Source organism: Pseudophryne corroboree, chromosome 1 (genome assembly GCF_028390025.1).
Source record: "Pseudophryne corroboree isolate aPseCor3 chromosome 1, aPseCor3.hap2, whole genome shotgun sequence".
Taxonomy (NCBI): domain Eukaryota; kingdom Metazoa; phylum Chordata; class Amphibia; order Anura; family Myobatrachidae; genus Pseudophryne; species Pseudophryne corroboree.
In genome coordinates this window covers 475,108,422-475,130,234 of record NC_086444.1, presented here as the reverse complement: position 1 = coordinate 475,130,234, position 21,813 = coordinate 475,108,422, and the positions used below count along the sequence as shown (strand labels likewise).

Sequence of the window (21,813 nt, the reverse complement as noted above, 5' to 3'; positions counted from 1 at the left end):
GAAAGGTCCTCGCATGGAACCTGCCGAAGGGAATGGCTTCGTAGGACGCCACCATCTTTCCCAGGACTCGCGTGCAGTGATGCACCGACACCTGTTTTGGTTTTAAGAGTTCTCTGAACAGAGTCACGAGCTCCTGAGCCTTCTCCGCCGGGAGAAACACCTTTTTCTGGTCCGTGTCCAGAATCATGCCCAGGAAGGGCAGACGAGTCATAGGGATCAGCTGCGACTTTGGAATATTCAAAATCCAGCCGTGCTGTTGCAACACTTCCTGAGAGTGTGCTACGCTGATCAGCAACTGCTCTCTGGACCTCGCCTTTATGAGGAGATCGTCCAAGTATGGGATAACTGTGACACCCTGCTTTCGAAGGAGCACCATCATTTCCGCCATTACCTTGGTAAATATTCTCGGTGCCGTGGAGAGACCAAACGGCAACGTCTGGAATTGGTAATGACAGTCCTGTACCACAAATCTGAGGTACTCCTGATGAGGTGGATAAATGGGGACATGCAGGTAAGCATCCTTTATGTCCAGAGACACCATAAAATCCCCCTCTTCCAGGCTTGCAATGACCGCTCTGAGCGATTCCATCTTGAACTTGAACCTTTTCAGGTAAATGTTCAGGGATTTTAAATTCAATATGGGTCTGACCGAACCGTCTGGTTTCGGAACCACAAACATTGTGGAATAGTAACCCCTTCCCTGTTGAGGGAGGGGAACCTGTACCACCACCTGCTGGAGATATAATTTGTGAATTGCCGCTAACACTACTTCCCTTTCTATGGGGGAAGCAGGCAGGGCTGATTTTAGGTAATGGTGAGGGGCATCACTTCGAATTCCAGCTTGTATCCCTGAGACACAATCTGTATAGCCCAGGGATCCACCTGTGAGCGAACCCACTGGTGGTTAAATTTTCGGAGGCGCGCCCCCACCACTCCCGGCTCCACCTGTGGAGCCCCAGCGTCATGGGGTGGATTTAGTGGAAGCCGGGGAGGACTTCTGTTCCTGGGAATTAGCTGTATGGTGCAGCTTCTTTCCTCTACCCCTGCCCCTGGCAAGAAAGGACGCACCTCTGACTTTCTTGCCTTTTTGTGATCGAAAGGACTGCATTTGGTAATACGGTGCTTTCTTAGGCTGTGAGGGAATATATGGCAAAAAATTTTACTTCCCAGCTGTAGCTGTGGAAACTAGGTCCGAGAGACCGTCCCCAAACAATTCCTCACCCTTGTAGGGTAAAATCTCCATGTGCTTTTTAGAGTCGGCATCGCCTGTCCATTGCCGAGTCCACAGGACCCTTCTGGCAGAAATCGACATTGCATTTATTCTAGAGCCCAGTAGGCAAATGTACCTCTGGGCATCCCTCATATATAGGACAGCGTCTTTTATATGCCCCAGGGTCAGTAAAATAGTATCCTTGTCCAAGGTATCCAGTTCCTCAGTGTATCTGTCTATGCTGCTACAGCACTACACATCCAGGCCGACGCAATTGCCGGCCGCAGTATGGTACCTGAATGTGTATAAACAGACTTCAGGATACCTTCCTGCTTCCTATCCGCAGGATCCTTTAGGGAGGCCGTATCCTGTGACGCAGGGCCACCTTCTTAGATAAGCGTGTCAGAGCTTTGTCTACCCTAGGGGAGGATTCCCAGCGCATCCTGTCCGTTGGCGGGAAGGGGTACGCCATAAGTAACCTTTTGGAAATCAGCACTTTCCTATCAGGAGAATCCCAAGCTTTTTCACATAACTCATTTAACTCATGTGAAGGGGGAAAAGTCACCTTTTTCTCCCCAAACATATAAACCCTCTTGTCAGGGACAGGGTTTACCTCTGATATGTGCAATACATCCTTCATAGCTACAATCATGTAGCGGATGGCTTTAGCCATTTTAGGCTGCAATTTTGCATCATCGCCATCGACACTAGAGTCAGAATCCGTGTCGATATCTGTGTCAACAATATGGGATAGTGGGCGCTTCTGAGACCCTGACGGCCTCTGCGCTGTAGGATCAGGCATGGGCTGAGACCCCGACTGTCCCAAGGCTTCAGCTTTATCCAACCTTTTATGCAAGGAGTTTACATTATCATTTAACACCTTCCACATATTCATCCAATCAGGTGTCGGCGCCGTCGGCGGGGACACCTCATTCATCTGCACCTGCTCTGCCTCCACATAGCCCTCCTCGTCAAACATGTCGACACAAGCGTACCGACACACCACACACACAGGGAATGCTCTATATGAGGACAGGACCCCCACAAGGCCTTTTGGAGAGACAGAGAGAGAGTATGCCAGCACACACCCCAGCGCTATATGACCCAGGAATCACACAGTAACTTAGTGTTTACCCAGTAGCTGCTGTATATATGATTATTGCGCTAAATTTATGTGCCCCTCCTCTCTTTTTACCCTCTTTATACCGTGAGTCTGCAGGGGAGAGCCTGGGGAGCTTCCTCTCAGCGGAGCTGTGGAGAGAAAATGGCGCTGGTGAGTGCTGAGGAAGAAGCCCCGCCCCCTCAGCGGCGGGCTTCTGTCCCGTGATTTGGTGTAAAAAATGGCGGGGGCTCATGCATATATACAGTGCCCAGCTGTATATATGCTGCTTTTGCCAGGAGGTACTCAATTGCTGCCCAGGGCGTCCCCCTCTGCGCCCTGCACCCTACAGTGACCGGAGTGTGTGGGTTAGTGTAGGCGCAATGGCGCACAGCTGCAGTGCTGTGCGCTACCTCATGTGAAGACAGGAGTCTTCTGCCGCCGATTTTGACGTCTTCTTGCTTCATCCGCCGGGCTTCTGGCTCTGCGAGGGGGACGGCGGCGCGGCTCCGGGAACGGACGACCAAGGTTAAGTTCCTGTGTTCGAACCCTCTGGAGCTAATGGTGTCCAGTAGCCTAAGAAGCGCAACCTAGCCGCAGTTAGTAGGTTTGCTTCTCTCCCCTCAGTCCCACGTAGCAGAGAGTCTGTTGACAGCAGAAGCTCTCTGAAAATAAAAAAAACCTAACTAAAATACTTTCTTAATAGCAAGCTCAGGAGAGCTCACTAAAATGCACCCAGCTCCTTCCGGGCACAGATTCTAACTGAGGTCTGGAGGAGGGGCATAGAGGGAGGAGCCAGTGCACACCAGTAGTACTAATTCTTTCTTAGAGTGCCCAGTCTCCTGCGGAGCCCGTCTATTCCCCATGGTCCTTACGGAGTCCCCAGCATCCACTAGGACGTTAGAGAAATAATGTTTACATGCATTGTTTCTCAACCTTATTGCATTAGTGTTTAATAGTTGATTCAACAATGTTTTTATTCATTTTTACTCAACTTTTGTGGCTACTTCACATAACATTTCAGAGCAATATTACATCAGATTTCAATACAGACCAGAATGATAACCACTACTATCTAAAACATTTGAGTATTCTGCATGTAACAAAAAAAACTACAAAAACAAAATACGTAACCAATAAGTTATAATAATTTTTATTCATGTTAGAAATTCTATCAGTGTTTGAACATTATTATTTAGAGAGTTTGTACAATTTTCATTTTCAATGTTGAAATGTAAACCCCACTAGATCACAAAACTTAACAAACACATTCTGTATGGTAAGAATTATAATTCTCTATCAACGTGGCTAACCCATTCTCTGCCGGAACGGTTTAGCAACACCCATTGGGTCAGTGTCTTGCTGGCCATCCCAAAACTATGAAGGGTTTAAGCAATATTTTGTCTGGCGCAGTTATAAGTGTGCACTGTACCCAAGTTTCATGTCTCACAATGGTATTAACACATATAAACTCTTTAAAAATATACTTCTGTCAAAAAGACTTGATGACTACTATGTACACTACAAAAATAAATTTTCATATAAATAAATTATATGGCATATGTTTATCTTTGTAAATGAAATGACACAAAACTCATTTCTGCCAAAAAAAAGGGCAGACGATGAGACCCAGTTTGAATATTTTTCCTTTTAACTCCTTAATCTAAAAAAGCTATGAGTCTTTTATGTAAATGTTATATATTCTCTCCTATTTAACATTAGTAAGCATTCTATACAAATAAAAATTCCATTTAAAAAGTAGGCCCATAGCTGTAATAGTGTTTTCCAATAGTAATAAAAAATATCCCTGCATTGTTTTGTTATAAACTGGCATGACAAATACTGTAGGAACACATTCTTATTATACAAAAATATAAATATTAAAAACAACAAAAACTTTGCCAGCTACTGTTCTCCCCTTGCCAATGTGACTATAGGAGATATATAATGTCTATACTGTGCAGAAGGCAGCAGACACACTAACTAGGGAGAGGGAAGATTTGGCAGTGTAACTGTGTAGTATGGGACTTTAGAGAAGGGGCATTAAGGATTTGGAAATGCCAACATGACATGACAACACAGTGCTGCTCAAAATGTACATTAGTGAATGAAGAGTTCTAAGCACAAAGTGTCCTTGGTCAGTGTGATTCACCCTCTTATACGGTGACAGTGCAAAGAGTGCTGTGCCCGCTCAGGAAGTATCTTCTATACAAGCGTGCTGCCAATCTCATGATCCCGCACGCTAGATAAATGCTGGGCACAAACCGGTGGTGTTTATAAGGGGATAATAAGTAGAGTGGACAGATGGAGGATTTAATGGTCATGATTGTAAAGTAACTTTCCGTTTTACTCTTTTCCACCTTAAGAAATGTCCACAGGCAGATGAATTCTCCCTTTGCTTTTAGGAGCTGCTACTGATGGCAGACCAGAAGTAAATATCCAATACCAGAAAAATTTCTGATATAGTTATATACTGCCCTTCAAAGCAGGTCAATTAGTAAAGGGGAATGTGTTGATATCGGGAAAGAAAATCACATCAATAAATTAAATGAAAACATTTTAGATCATAATTACAATTAGCTCGGTTCAATCAAATTGACTCTTTACCTTCATCGTACAGTAAGGGGAAATCTCAGTGACTACAATGTGTCCTGCATCTGAACTGTGAAGCCATAGCCAGATGTTAGGTTTCTCACACGCATGAGGAAGACTGGGGGCATTCATTGTTTAAAAGTACAATGTATTGTCAGTTGTACTCTACAGAGAATTCTGATGGATGGAAAGTAACCACAGGAAGTTTGAGTATCACTGTGCTATACATGATCATGTGTGAGGTTTTACATAAAACATGTATTAATAATGTGTGGTTACTACACTGCAAGCAAACAGGGTCCACTGATTTGAATATTATTGTAATTAGGCATTTGCTCTCTATATTCAGGCAGTGACCTGGCAGTTGTTTGCGGTCTCAGTGTGCTTGTGTAACGATAGCTTATAATAAGGAAAGGCAGCTATGTATTCCTTGTTAGGTTTCTTTTTGTATTTTTAATCTTAACAAGTGCCTTAAAGTTTTAAAGTATTTCTTCTATGACAAAGCAGCATGCAATGTGACGCACTGCAATCCCACAATGACACAGTAAGAATGTATACAGTATATCAAGATTATTTTTATATATATATATATATATATATATATATATATATATATATATATATATATATATATATGCACACATACATACACACTCAACATTTCAATTAAATTAATAGTATAAAGGTAAACTCTGAGCAAACAACATACCTATGTATGTAGAAGAGGAAGGGAGGTAGATAGGGAAACGATTTACACTTAGAGACGAGAAACAAAACAATACAATAAAACAAAACAAAAAAAAAAGGAATATTAGCACCAACATAAGTTGAAGGTAATACAAGCATTATATAAAAATTGAATAAAACAAATGTTCTTCGTCCCATTTATCACTTGAAGTGCTTTCTAATACAAAAGACAACTTTGGTACTTCAGTCGTTAATCAATGACAATCCCTACCATGGCCATCCAGACACTGAAGCAGAGAGGCACCATGGGAGCTTGCATTTCAGCAATTGTAAGAGTGCCAAATATTGCCAATCGCCATCCCATATAACTACACATAAAGGGACATAAATGAAGAACTTTGCTAGGATGTCTGCAAATCACTTGTTTTCTAATGAGGATGCTAGTAAGTGCTTAGGATGGAGAGAAGAAGCCTCCAGACATGGCAGGATTACATAAGCACACCAAGAATAGGCAACACAGTGGAACAGACTGTACAGTATCACATGAGACAGGTGCACACATCCAAACACAAGGACAGACAAATAACATCACCTAAGACAAATTCTTCATATCTGCCCATTCAAACATAAAAGAAATACTCACGCATAGCGTGTTTGAAATTCTCAGTAACATACTACCACAGGGTTGTGATATGAACATTAACCATCAAAACAGGAAACCTTTACACATATAAAATAACACCTATCACATAAGCAATATTTGCATAGAAATTATACAAGTACATTATACAGTATTAAAGCAGCAGAAAAATATGCTGAATCTTATATCTAGATTAATTAAAGTGTGGCACAAATCCTGTACATTAAGTAGAGAGGGCAAAGAAACTTTGCCGCATCTGTTAGAGCCAAGGAACTCTGCAGTTATACTAACTTTACATTGATCTTTTGTATATTACATATGTATACACCTTTTAAATATTTATAACAATATTTAACACATTTGTACAATAGATTACAGTAAATATGAACTGTTTGTCCTGATGCAGCATGTCCATTATATAAAACATCCAGCAGCTTTCAGTAACTAGTCTGGAAATTCTGTCCCATCTTTGGCCATCAATGTCTCAGAATATGTTGACTCTGTAAAACAAAAAGAACAGATCACTCAGACCACCACAGCACCGTTCTCAGACGAGGTATGCACTGCATCCGCACAGCTAAAGCGCACACCTTTGCGAACACTGAGCTGAGTGTTCTGTACCCCGCTTTACCCACTGTGATCCCCACACACACTGGAGCTACAATTATCTCAGTACGTACTGTATGTTCTTCTATAGGGCGCGGGAGGGTCAAACATCTAGAATATTAAACAGCACATAAACACAACCTCCCGATCCAACTGTTGTAAGCCATTTATCGGCTAATTCTACTGCATACACCACTAGTCAGCTCCATCACCCGATATCCAGTGATCAGGCAGATGATTGCATAGGTGAGTACCCAACTTTAGACATGTTCTAAGCTTTAAAAACATACCATCTTTAAATTAGTGTACAACATCGTGACATCACCACAGCTTTAGACTCTACAATCCTGAAAACTTAAACTTTGCTCAGTGACAAAAGTGAATTGATCAAAAATATATGGCTGGCCAGAGTGGCTTCATTATTATGTCTGCAACATATAGCTAACATAATTTGTATGGCCAGGGACATAGATTCATGCCAAGTGGCTGGCAGCAAAAGAGTGGTACGCCCGTGGCTACGCTACTGGCTATGGCTTGCGCATGTGCCAACATCAGTCGGCCAAAGCATAGGAGGCCACTGAGGGGGCAAAGGAGGAAGTAATGTAATCACAATGTGGTAGGGGCAGGGGCAATGCATATTAGTATTATAATGCCCCCCAACACACCTTTTTTTAGCATTGTTTCCCATTCCCCCATCCACATCCCGAACTATGCTCTCCTTCTACCTTCTATACCCCACAGTGTGCCCCCCTTTCCCCCCATCCACATCCCACACTAAGCTATTCTACTTCCTTCCACACCCCACACTGTGTTCCCCTTAATCCTTGTGCAGTAGTATGATGAAGTGCTACATTGTGGGATGATATTTTTAGATCATTGAGTGTTGTTTTTATGTTTAGGCACAAAGGGTGTATGTAATTACCATGTTGACATTTGGAATGCTGACATTAATACACTGAGCACAGATGATTAAATCAAAATGACTGAGGTACTAATTAATTTACTCTGTAAACCTCACCCCACGACGTATTACCCTTATTGATTGGCCACTGTGATAAACATTGTAGGTTTGAAGTAGACATTGTGCAACGTTCAGATGATAAAGGTTTTGCCCTATAAATATTGTAAATGCATGCCAAAAATCAATATACGAGGTGTGGCTATTAAATTGTAGCAGATGTCTCATTATTTAGGTTTAATTACATCAGGTACATTTTAACTCTGTTTCTCTAACGTCCTAGTGGATGCTGGGGACTCCGTCAGGACCATGGGGAATAGCGGCTCCGCAGGAGACAGGGCACAAAAAGTAAGCTTTTAGGATCACATGGTGTGTACTGGCTCCTCCCCCTATGACCCTCCTCCAAGCCTCAGTTAGGTTTTTGTGCCCGTCCGAGCAGGGTGCAATCTAGGTGGCTCTCATAAAGAGCTGCTTAGAAAAAGTTTTTTAGGTTTCTTATTTTCAGTGAGTCCTGCTGGCAACAGGCTCACTGCTACGAGGGACTTAGGGGAGAGAAGTGAACTCACCTGCGTGCAGGATGGATTTGCTTCTTAGGCTACTGGACACCATTAGCTCCAGAGGGATCGAACACAGGCCCAGCCATGGAGTCCGGTCCCGGAGCCGTGCCGCCGACCCCCCTTGCAGATGCCGAAGTTGAAGAGGTCCAGAGGTCCGGAAACAGGCGGCAGAAGACTTTCAGTCTTCATAAGGTAGCGCACAGCACTGCAGCTGTGCGCCATTGTTGTCGGCACACTTCACACCAGCGGTCACGGAGGGTGCAGGGCGCTGGGGGGGGCGCCCTGGGCAGCAATGTATAATACCTTTTTCTATGGCTAATATACATCACATATAGCCCTTGAGGCTATATGGATGTATTTAACCCCTGCCATATATCGCAAACTCCGGGAGAAGAGCCCGCCGTTTTAGGGGGCGGGGCCTATTCTCCTCAGCACACAGCGCCATTTTCCTGCTCAGCTCCGCTGTGAGGAAGGCTCCCAGGACTCTCCCCTGCACTGCACTACAGAAACAGGGTAAAACAGAGAAGGGGGGCATATTTTGGCGATATTTTTATATATTAAGCGCATATAACAGAAACAACACCTTTTAGGGTTGTTTATATACATTTTTATAGCGCTTTGGTGTGTGCTGGCAAACTCTCCCTCTGTCTCCCCAAAGGGCTAGTGGGGTCCTGTCTTCGATAAGAGCATTCCCTGTGTGTCTGCTGTGTGTCGGTACGTGTGTGTCGACATGTATGAGGACGATGTTGGTGTGGAGGCGGAGCAATTGCCGGTAATGGTGATGTCACCCCCTAGGGAGTCGACACCGGAATGGATGGCTTTAATTATGGAATTACGTGATAATGTTAGCACGCTGCAAAAGTCAGTTGACGACATGAGACGGCCGGAAAACCAGTTAGTACCTGTCCAGGCGTCTCAGGCACCGTCAGGGGCTGTAAAACGTCCCTTACCTCAGTCAGTCGACACAGGTACCGACACAGATGAATCTAGTGTCGACGGTGAAGAAATAAACGTATTTTCCAATAGGGCCACACGTTATATGATCACGGCAATGAAGGAGGCTTTGCATATCTCTGATACTGCAGGTACCTCAAAGGGGGGTATTATGTGGGGTGTGAAAAAACTACCTGTAGCTTTTCCAGAATCAGAGGAATTGAATGACGTGTGTGATGAAGCGTGGGTTAACCCCGATAGAAAACTGCTAATTTCAAAGAAGTTATTGGCATTATACCCTTTCCCACCAGAGGTTAGGGCGCGCTGGGAAACACCCCCTAGGGTGGATAAGGCGCTCACACGCTTATCAAAACAAGTGGCGTTACCGTCTCCTGATACGGCCGCCCTCAAGGATCCAGCTGATAGGAGGCTGGAAACTACCCTGAAGAGTATATACACACATACTGGTGTTATACTGCGACCAGCAATAGCCTCAGCCTGGATGTGCAGTGCTGGGGTGGTGTGGTCGGATTCCCTGACTGAAAATATTGATACCCTGGATAGGGACAGTATTTTATTGACTATAGAGCAATTAAAGGATGCTTTTCTTTATATGCGAGATGCTCAGAGGGATATTTGCACTCTGGCATCGAGAGTAAGTGCGATGTCCATATCTGCCAGAAGAAGTTTATGGACGCGACAGTGGTCAGGTGATGCGGATTCCAAACGGCATATGGAAGTATTGCCGTATAAAGGAGAGGAATTATTTTGGGTCGGTCTATCGGATCTGGTGGCCACGGCAACAGCCGGAAAATCCACTTTTTTACCTCAGGTCACCTCCCAACAGAAAAAGACACCGTCTTTTCAGCCGCAGTCCTTTCGTTCCTATAAGAACAAGCGGGCAAAAGGACAGTCATATTTGCCCAGAGGCAAAGGAAGGGGTAAGAGGTTGCAGCAAGCAACTACTTCCCACGAACAGAAGCCCTCCCCGGGCTTCTACAAAGCCCTCAACATGACGCTGGGGCTGTGCAAGCGGACTCAGGGGCGGTGGGGGGTCGACTAAAGATTTTCAGCACACAGTGGGCGCGCTCACAGGTGGACCCTTGGATCCTGCAGGTAGTATCTCAGGGTTACAAGTTGCAATTCGAAAAGTCTCCCCCTCGCCGGTTCCTAAAGTCTGCTTTACCAACGTCTCCCTCAGAAAGGGCGACGGTATTGGAAGCCATTCACAAGCTGTATTCTCAGCAGGTGATAGTCAAGGTACCCCTCCTACAACAGGGAAAGGGGTATTATTCCACACTATTTGTGGTACCGAAGCCGGACGGTTCGGTAAGACCTATTCTAAATCTGAAATCCTTGAACCTGTACATACAGAAATTCAAGTTCAAGATGGAGTCACTCAGAGCAGTGATAGCGAATCTGGAAGAAGGGGACTTCATGGTGTCCCTGGACATAAAAGATGCTTATCTGCATGTCCCAATTTACCCTTCACACCAAGGGTATCTCAGGTTCGTGATACAAAACTGTCATTATCAGTTTCAAACGCTGCCGTTTGGTTTGTCCACGGCACCTCGGGTCTTAACCAAGGTAATGGCCGAAATGATGGTTCTTCTACGAAGAAAAGGCGTATTAATTATCCCTTACTTGGACGATCTCCTGATAAGGGCAAGGTCCAGAGAACAGCTGGAAACGTCTGCTGTTCCTGGGAATGATTCTGGACACTGTTCAGAAAAAGGTGTTTCTCCCGGAGGAGAAAGCAAGGGAGTTATCCGAACTTGTCAGGAACCTCCTAAAACCAGGAAATGTGTCAGTACATCACTGCACAAGAGTCCTGGGAAAGATGGTGGCTTCTTACGAAGCAATTCCATTCGGCAGATTCCACGCACGAATATTTCAGTGGGATCTGCTGGACAAATGGTCCGGATCGCATCTGCACATGCATCAGCGGATAACACTGTCACCAAGAACAAGGGTGTCTCTTCTGTGGTGGTTGCAGAGTGCCCATCTGTTAGAGGGCCGCAGATTCGGCATACAGGACTGGGTCCTGGTGACTACGGATGCCAGCCTACGAGGCTGGGGAGCAGTCACACAGGGAAGAAACTTCCAGGGCGTGTGGTCAAACCTGGAGACGTCTCTTCACATAAATATACTGGAGCTAAGAGCGATTTACAATGCTCTAAGCCTGGCAAAACCGCTGCTTCAGGGTCAGCCGGTGTTGATCCAGTCGGACAACATCACGGCAGTCGCCCACGTAAACAGACAGGGCGGCACGAGAAGCAGAAGAGCAATGACAGAAGCTGCAAGGATTCTTCGCTGGGCGGAAAATCATGTCATAGCACTGTCAGCAGTGTTCATTCCGGGAGTGGACAACTGGGAAGCAGACTTCCTCAGCAGACACGACCTCCACCCGGGAGAGTGGGGACTTCATCCAGCAGTCTTCCACATGATTGTGAACCGTTGGGAAAAACCAAAGGTGGACATGATGTCGTCCCGCCTCAACAAGAAACTGGACAGATATTGCGCCAGGTCAAGAGACCCTCAGGCAATAGCTGTGGACGCTCTGGTAACACCGTCGGTGTACCAGTCCGTGTATGTGTTTCCTCCTCTGCCTCTCATACCAAAGGTACTGAGAATTATACGGCTACGGGGAGTAAGAACAATACTCGTGGCTCCGGATTGGCCGAGAAGGACTTGGTACCCGGAACTTCAAGAGATGCTCACGGAAGAGCCGTGGCCTCTACCGTTAAGAAGGGATCTGCTTCAGCAGGGACCTTGTATGTTCCAAGACTTACCGCGACTGCGTTTGACGGCATGGCGGTTGAACGCCGGATTCTAAAAGAAAAGGGCATTCCAGAGGAAGTTATTCCTACCTTGATTAAAGCCAGGAAGGAAGTGACCGCACAACATTATCACCGCATTTGGAGAAAATATGTTGCGTGGTGTGAGGCCAAGAAGGCCCCAACGGAGGAATTTCAATTGGGTCGATTCCTACATTTCCTGCAGGCAGGATTGTCTATGGGCCTCAAATTGGGGTCTATTAAGGTTCAAATTTCGGCCTTATCGATTTTCTTCCAGAAAGAATTGGCTTCAGTGTCTGAAGTACAAACCTTTGTCAAAGGTGTACTACATATACAGCCCCCGATTGTGCCTCCAGTGGCACCGTGGGATCTCAACGTAGTTTTGGATTTTCTCAAATCCCATTGGTTTGAGCCGCTCAAATCGGTAGATTTGAAGTATCTTACATGGAAAGTAACCATGCTACTGGCCCTGGCTTCAGCCAGGAGAGTATCAGAGTTGGCGGCTTTATCGTACAAAAGCCCATATCTGATTTTCAATTCGGACAGGGCAGAACTGCGGACGCGTCCTCAGTTTCTGCCTAAGGTGGTTTCGGCTTTTCACTTGAACCAGCCTATTGTGGTGCCTGCGGCTACTAGCGACTTGGAGGACTCCAAGTTGCTGGACGTTGTCAGAGCATTGAAAATATATATTTCAAGGACGGCTGGAGTCAGAAAATCTGACTCGCTGTTTATCCTGTATGCACCCAACAAGATGGGTGCTCCTGCGTCTAAGCAGACGATTGCTCGTTGGATCTGTAGCACAATCCAACTTGCACATTCTGTGGCAGGCCTGCCACAGCCTAAATCTGTAAATGCCCACTCCACAAGGAAGGTGGGCTCATCTTGGGCGGCTGCCCGAGGGGTCTCGGCATTACAACTTTGCCGAGCAGCTACGTGGTCAGGGGAGAACACGTTTGTAAAATTTTACAAATTTGATACTCTGGCTAAGGAGGACCTGGAGTTCTCTCATTCGGTGCTGCAGAGTCATCCGCACTCTCCCGCCCGTTTGGGAGCTTTGGTATAATCCCCATGGTCCTGACGGAGTCCCCAGCATCCACTAGGACGTTAGAGAAAATAAGAATTTACTTACCGATAATTCTAATACTCATAGTCCGTAGTGGATGCTGGGCGCCCATCCCAAGTGCGGATTGTCTGCAATACTTGTACATAGTTATTGTTACAAAAATCGGGTTATTATTGTTGTGAGCCATCTTTTCAGAGGCTTCTTCGTTGTTATCATACTGTTAACTGGGTTCAAATCACAAGTTGTACGGTGTGATTGGTGTGGCTGGTATGAGTCTTACCCGGGATTCAAGATCCTTCCTTATTGTGTACGCTCGTCCGGGCACAGTACCTAACTGAGGCTTGGAGGAGGGTCATAGGGGGAGGAGCCAGTACACACCATGTGATCCTAAAAGCTTACTTTTTGTGCCCTGTCTCCTGCGGAGCCGCTATTCCCCATGGTCCTGACGGAGTCCCCAGCATCCACTACGGACTATGAGAAATAGAATTATCGGTAAGTAAATTCTTATTTTCCCATCTATGTACTCCCCTACTGTATCCATACTCTGCTGCCTTCCTATTTTCCACTGGTCAAAGCTGTGCTGTAGCTAGTCTGTGAGCTGTCTCAACCACTCCATCGTTTTCTTCTTTACCTCAGTAACTGATGCAAAACAGGTTCCCTTGAATACAGATTTTACTTTAAGGAAAATAAATAGTAACACGGTGCTAGGTCTGGTGAGTATGGAAGTTGTTCTAGCACTGCAATCTGTTTCTCAGCCAAAAACTGCTTCACACAGAGAGCAGTGTGGGCTGCTGAGTTGTCCTGGCGGAGGATGAAACCATTTTTCCACGACTCTGGCCTCTTTCTTCTGATTCTTTCCAGCAAAGTTTCTAGAAAATTTTTGTAGTAATATGATTCACTGTAGCGCCTTCTGGTACACAGTCTGCCAAAATACTACCCTTGATATCAAAGAAAACAATTGGCGATGGTGATGATGGTGTTTTCTAGTGCATGGACTGGCGTTTTGGCTCAGGATCGTACTGGAAGATTCATATTTCATCACAGGTAAATTAACGGTCAATTCAAACAATTTTCTACATTTTTCCCACATCTTTGTTTTCAATGTGCAAGGCCTTCCGGGACGTTCATAATCTTCAACTCACGACTGTCACTAAATCTTTTGTGCCACTCAAATACACGTGCATGTGACATACGATGTGCCCAGTAACCCTCGGTTAGCATACGGAAGGATTTGGTGGGTGTTTCGGTTGCTCTACTTTTGAGCTAAGCATTTTTGCGACACACAGGAAAAACACAACTTCCTTAAACGCTGTGTGGCAGCAAAATATCTGTACAAGAGGGGTGAAACTTGCAAAACTGTTTTGGGATAGTCCAAGGTCAATGTTCCTCCACTCCCTTTTACCTCACACAGTACAGTTTATTGTTTAGAAGTACAGTTTCACTATTTAACTGCTACACCTCGTATCTGCTCACATACACTGAAAGAGGCTACGTTCTTAGGTGGTCATTCCGAGTTGTTCGCTCGCAAGCTGCTTTTAGCAGCTTTGCACACGCTAAGCCGCCGCCTACTGGGAGTGAATCTTAGCTTATCAAAATTGCGAACGAAAGATTCGCAATATTGCGATAAGACATCTCTGTGCAGTTTCTGAGTAACTCGAGACTTACTCGGCATCTGCGATCAGTTCAGTGCTTGTCGTTCCTGGTTTGACGTCACAAACACACCCAGCGTTCGCCCAGACACTCCTCCGTTTCTCCAGCCACTCCCGCGTTTTTCCCAGAAACTGTAGCGTTTTTTCACACACACCCATAAAACGGCCAGTTTCCGCCCAGAAACACCCACTTCCTGTCAATCACACTCCGATCACCAGAACGAAGAAAAAACCGTGAGTAAAATTCCTAACTGCATAGCAAATTTACTTGGCGCAGTCGCAGTGCGAACATTGCGCATGCGCACTAAGCGGAAAATTGCTGCGATGCGAAGAAATTTACCGAGCGAACAACTCGGAATGACCCCCTTATTCCATTACAGGTAGCTATACCAGTAGCCATATCTGTGGTTAGTGATTAAAGAATCATTTCTTTAATGCGTGTGTGAAAGTTATGTAAACACCTACCATGAACTATAATTTATCTTATGAAGCTATAATCCCTTACACTACTACCAGTGGCCTGCTACGATCGTGTGCAACTTCCCCATCGTAGCACTTTGAAACTCTTGTGACAGTAAACTGAATGGCAGCACTCTTTACCACATTTCTGCTTCAAATGCACCCTTGCCACGAGTGTTACATAGTTAATTACAAGCACCACAACTTACCTCATTTTGAGACTTTTCCTTGTGTCCTTTCTTCACGTTCAACATCTTGCAGCTCTATCACTTCTACTTTAGAGTCCCTTCTCTCATAGCGCACATTAAAAGGCACGTGAGGGTCCGCAAAAGGTCCATTGTCATCTTCGTGATACCCACTGTAGAATGGGTAGCTACCACGAGTATTGTGGCTACACAAAGAAGGGTGAACAGCAACAGTAACTGAAGCTGAAGCAGTCACAGTAGTAACAGGCTGGCAATATGTAGGTACTGAAGCACCTACAGGAGGAAATGCAGCTTTCCTATTGTTCTGTAGGTGGGGTCTGTGCCCTAACCGGTCTCTGTTACTAGAATCTGCAGGCTTCTCAGTAGAGGATTCAAAAGCATCCTTGCGTGGTCGGTACGGAGGTGGCCGTAACCCTTCCTTTGATTCCCACCTCTGATTCCTGTTAGGGCACCACTGTTGTTGAGGTCTGAGATCTTCATCGGGTGTCCTCTGACATGACTGATTATGCCTGGCATCTGGCATGACAACCTGAAGATTATAAAAAAAAAAAATAGAAAGACTATTAGGGAACCCAATCTAATATAACACTCACTTAGAAACTAAACAATAAAGGAAAAGTAGATAATAAAAAATGTTTTTTCTAAATTTCCCCACTTCACACTAATTGTCTATGTATACCACAGACCTCTTATTTTCTTGAAAAGCAAAACAAGGGTTTCATGTTTTTTGTTCAGGCTCCCGACTCCACCCTCTTTTGTATTGCCAATTATAGTAGGAATCCGACACACTGAGGCAAATTCAACTAGCCACAGTGTATAGCACGTGACTAAGACTCTGGGTGTACGCCATAATTATGCAGCTAATGCGCTTTAACCCATACATTCATGTTAAGTTCCCAGAAAGTATGGGTTCCTCCATGCAATAAGCCACTGAGGGTGCATTTAATGCTGATTTTTCCTTGCAGCTCCTAAACTCTGTGAGGAAAAGTTTGTGATAAGTGTACCCTCATGGGCTTACAGAGCAGGGTAGTGGCACTCAACTGAATAGCTAGCGGCTGATTACATCTGCCACATTGAGTTGGATTATATTATTAGCATGTAAACTCATAAGGGACCTTTTTTCATGTGACTGTTTACTATTTATTTCTATCTAAGTTATCATTTATAAATAAAGTATAACAACTTACAGAACATTTTGGGAAGACTGGATTTCTTGTAGCCTCAACAATGACTTGATGTGGTGCCATTCCAGAACGTTGGGCTTCATACTGGTGGAATTCCTCGCTGAATCCAGATACAGTCGTCTGTGAACTTGATTCAGAATCTGACGAATCCGATCCAGTATGAGTTTGTTGAGTAAACACTGGAAATCTCACAACATTTGGTGGGGGAGCTAATGATGGTGTTGGCAACCGGTCTCCACCATTACTTGGTGACACCTAAGAATACAATGCTTTTGTTATCTGATAGAAACGTATATTATTTGCAACCTGATAAAAGCATTTGATAGATTATCTTAATTTTAAGAAATAAAACCAAAGTCCTTATTTTTAACACAAGACGGCTGATTCAGAGTTGCATATAAGTCTGTTTTCCATACAGCTCTTGCAAATTTTATGAACACATGCGCTCAAGAGCTTATGCAACATAGGGCAACTACAGTCATATGCATCTCAGCCGCATTTCCACTTACTCCTGAATGGGTGTAAATAGGTGGCAAGTGGACAGTCATATGTAGGGTAAGTTCTGATACAGTGTCATGTGCGTGTAGATGGAATTGTGGGCTATTCACAGGAGTTATGGATCAATGCTTTGACCACTACTGGTCGACATGAACATGGGAATAAGGTCTACACATTGAAATGGTCGACACGGGACAGATCAACAAATGAAAAGGTTGACATGAGATTTTTGAATGTATTTGGTGTCTTCTTTTGCATAACATGATCAGTGCAAAGAGTCTCCTTGCATGGCGTGTTTCTCTTGCCATGCTACGAGCAAGCTGCCTTGTTGCGCTCAGCACAGGCCGATTCCCAATCGTAATCCATGTGGATGGTGAAGTATGCAAAAGTAAAAAAAAAGTAATGTCGACCTTTTCAGGTGTCGACCGTTTTAATGTGTCAACCTGGTCCATATGTTGACCTACCATCGGGATACCATTTAAGTGCATGTAGAGATTCCTCTGATTTTATTTGCAAGATAGGGACAGGGCAGATGTATAGATGCGGCCAATCATTGATACTGACAAAGATATGTATTTATTTGAGTGAATTACTTCAGTGCCACTCTGAATAAGCCTCAATGTGTATAAAAAAACAACACAATGAAAATAACCTTGTGCACATTTTATAATACAAAAACAAGGCGTTTTGTGCCCACCTCAGGGTAAGGTCCAAAGAAAGATAGGAGAACTGGAAGAAGCACCAATCCATTTAGCACCCCAAGGAGTGTTAATATTGCCAGCACTGCAAAGAAATACCTGGAAGGAAAGAACAGCAAGTTAAGGGTCACACTAGTTATTTCACCAAACTAAGTAACAATATAATGGAATTGTATAAGCATGCATCTATAATGTATCTATAAAGATCCAATACACAAAAAAGCGCAAACAGCAACACAAAACAAGTAATAGTAACATGTAGTTTTAGTTTACCTTGAAATCTACATTCCACGATTCAGTGTTAGGAGGAAAGAAAATTGTATATTGTTAAGAAAACAGGGGCTTGATAGTGTGGTTCTATTCATGAAAGTGTAACACAAGACTCCAAATTAAGGAATGTGAAGTGAGTAGAAGGAGCACACACACAAAAAAAAAATACCAGAATCCTCTGCTCTCCCCATTAGCCAGGACCCAGAAAATAGTAACAAATAGAGGAAAGGGGAGAACTCTCATAAAAATTAGGGAAAAAGTTACTTCTCCCAGTGCTAATCCACTGTGAAGAGTTTGTAAAACGGACTATAGCAATATCCAATTAAACCTCTAGTTCACCAGGTAATTTTTTTTTCCTTTTTGTATGCTTTAATGACTATATTCCTCCTGGAATTCAGCGAGCTTCATCTTTACCACATAGTTTAAATGAAAAACGTTTCAGCAGAGGAATAAGCTTTTTTGTAAAAGAAAATGCTTTCCATTCTATGGTATGCCTGAGCATTGTACAGAGTAAGAAGCTCCACAATGGCTGAGCTGCATTGCAGGCTAATCTTTTGTTGATCAATTTAGCATCTCTGAATACTCTTGTTTTGAGTCAGCCAATTCAAACATAAAGGCCAAAGTAATGGGGAAGAGGAGGGAAATGCACAAATGGATGATGTTTCCCACCACTAAGGCTTATGCTCAGGGATTATTCAGAAATGCCCTAGTGGACTGTTCCAAAAACACAAAAAGAGAGTCATTGAGGCATGGATTTTCCTTCTCTTGCAATAAAATGAGATGCATGAAAGCTGATAAAATGTAGATTCATTTAATGAAAATCTAAACAATCATGTGGCCTGCATTAGTCATTTTTTTATCTTTCAGATCAGATGCACCCCTAACATTAACAAAAGGAGTTAACCAAATCTTGGCTCAGCTACAGCTCATGTTTTCCACTCTGTGTTTTGCAATAAAATCACAACACACAAATAACCTGGTTCTGTAAACATCTTGGAAAATCTTAACTCCATTAGCACAATCAATGAGCCAATGTCCTCTTCATATGTAAACCAAGCTAGACTATAAACTGGGATTTGTATCAACAATAGGCCCCAGAAACATTTTCATGTCATCCATCTAGCAATGGAATAAACAATACAGTCCATTCTGACTATTTTGCATATACAGGATCAGCTAATTTACTCCATTTTAGCCGAGCACATTGTTGAACTAATTTCTGTCTTTGCAGAAGTTTTGGAACTCTGATAATCTCTTGGACCAAGAGATGACACTTGGTCAGTTTACATTCATCCCAGAAAAAAAGACAGATTTCAGTTGCATGTTGAGAAGTGAGTGTCCTGATGTCTCTCCGCCACCTGGTAAGAAGACTATGTCCAGTGTCGCCCTCTATAGGCAGCAAGAAAACTGCAAGTTACCTCATTTAGGGTGGGATGTGTCAGATAATGCATGCAATGCATCCCGCCACTCATCGCAAGGATAGCGACGTTTAGTAAAGGCATATGCTTGGAGAAAACTACAAGGATTTCCGGGTTTATGACCCGGGAGTTATTCTGCGCATGCATTGGATCCCTCTCAGTGAACTTGCAAAAAGAAGGCTACACGCTTCTATTAGGTGGTGCCTACCAGGTCCAAGCTCCGGAATGTATCGCATTCTGAAACTTAGGGCATATGAGAAATGCGGCAAAATCAGTTTACAGGCTGTGTTTGAAAAATGACACTTATGACACTTAGGGGTAGATGTATGATCCTCCAATATGGGGGAGAAGTGGTATCAGCGCACGTTATGTTATGTGCAGTGACACCTCTTTTCCCCCATGTATTACAGCATCAGTCAATGTATGCCTGCACCTGCAGCTATCCATTTCGACAGCTGCAGGTGTCGTTGACCATACACCACTGCCAGGAACAGTGGGCTCCAGGTTGCATGTGAGATCTTGCGCATGCCCAGTGGGGACAGCCACGGGAGTGCACTGCACGCTGTGTGCTCTAGCAGGGATCACCGGAAGGGGGAGTTCTCATTCCCCCACTCCGGAAGACAAGACGTTAATACATCTTGTCGACGTGGCTTCCTGCCTTGCCCCGGTAATGAGGTGAAGCAGGAAGTGCTATAGTGGCACGATCCGTGCCGCTATAATACATCTCCCCTTCTATACCGATTGGTTCGTACTTTATCTCTTTCCATATATTCTCTCTCCAATGTTTGATACTTCTCCCCTATAGAAAGCATGCCCCATATCTAAATGGAACGGGAGATTATTCAGTTATCATACTTAATTTAAGTATGTCAAATACCACCAGAGATTTAAAACAGAAATACACTTGTCACACCATTATAAATTGCACTATTTTCCCCCCATCAAGGTTCAGCCATGAAATAGACTGATGCTTCAACACAATGCTATACAGGAGGACATGGTTGTCATAGGTAACAAAACTATGACTATGTTTTATATACGAGTCTGCTTGAAACAGAAAGAATTTCAGATGCCCATCCACCCAAGCTTTGGTCTTATTTCTAAGCTTATTTCTCTTCTTTTTTTTTTTTTTTTGCCACAGCAGTCCACCACAATGAAGCAGTGTTATATCCAAGATTAGTCATTTTACCGTGCTCCGCAGGTTGTTTGTAATAGAGAGGGATCTATTTCACTGCACTTATCAAATTCCCTTCAAAGAAACCCTCCTCAGAGCTGACAAACTTCCATTCTTAATTAAATCCACAAGGAAACAGCCTTCCTTTTCCTTCCTTACAGAAACCCTAAGTTGTTAATGCCCTCTTGCAAATGTGAATAATCAATCTGCTGCTCAACCATTACAGCATTGTTCTGTGGGGTTATGTCTATTATGTTAAGCCAACCTGAAAACGGAATATCAATTCAGAAATAAAAACAAGCAAGATAATTAAGAATAGTAACACTTCCTTAACGGCAATAAAAATCATTAAGGACTAATCATTAAGGACATTAAGAATCATTATGTTTAACCTCTATTTTTGTTTTATTTGAAACAGGTGGTTCTACAAAACTATGCATTACCTGACAATAAAGTCAAACTCTGATCCAGCTAGCATGAGGACCCCCAGAAGTGTAGACACAGCTCCATCCAATACAGGGGCAAACATATGTTCCAACGCCAGGACTGCCCTTCGGTTTTTGTCACCAATAGCTGTGAGAAATGCCTGTAGATTAACAAAAGGATTGTATTAGCCTCAAACACGGAATAATGACGGATATGCCAAATCAGCATAGAGGAACGGAAACCTGCTAACCACGGAAAGTGGATAAATAGAATCAAAACACACTACCGATAAAACAGTTTCAAGGTTCAGTTTGTAGGAAAGATAATTTGCATATTAGAAAGGGTTGGGGGCTGATATGCCGGCGCTCAGGGGATCCCGGAGGTCAGCATACCGACCCTGGGATCCCGGCCGGCAGGGGGGAAACTAGCGAAACGGAGCCTCTTGCGTGCTCGGTAGCTCGCTGCACTCGCCACAGGTTCTATTTCCACTTGATGGGTGTTGTGGACACCCACGAGTGAGAATAGCCCCTGTTAGCCTGCATTCCGGCTGGCAGCAATGTCGGCTGTCGGAATTTCAGCGTCGGTATCCTGACCGCTGGGATCCTGACCACCGGCGTATCAACTGCATCCCATTAGAACTACCTGCACGGTAGATTTATACAGAATACCCCAATACTAATATTTACTT

General features: G+C 44.0%; 1 protein-coding gene across 3 annotated transcripts in view; it reads right to left on the bottom strand.

Annotated features, from left to right (window-relative positions):
* Positions 1 to 3,439: 3,439 nt before the first annotated feature.
* The window catches only part of PTCH1 (patched 1), a 127,291-nt gene continuing 108,917 nt past the window's right edge, over positions 3,440 to 21,813 (bottom strand). For all 3 annotated transcript variants that reach the window (XM_063913748.1, XM_063913747.1, XM_063913749.1), the window contains 5 exons: positions 21,143 to 21,285; positions 17,837 to 17,936; positions 16,645 to 16,896; positions 15,461 to 15,986; positions 3,440 to 6,728 (listed from right to left, as the gene is read on the bottom strand). In XM_063913748.1, the coding sequence (XP_063769818.1) occupies positions 15,462 to 15,986; positions 16,645 to 16,896; positions 17,837 to 17,936; positions 21,143 to 21,285 (1,020 nt within the window). In that variant the 3' untranslated portion in view covers positions 3,440 to 6,728; position 15,461. The remainder of the gene's footprint in view (positions 6,729 to 15,460; positions 15,987 to 16,644; positions 16,897 to 17,836; positions 17,937 to 21,142; positions 21,286 to 21,813) is intronic.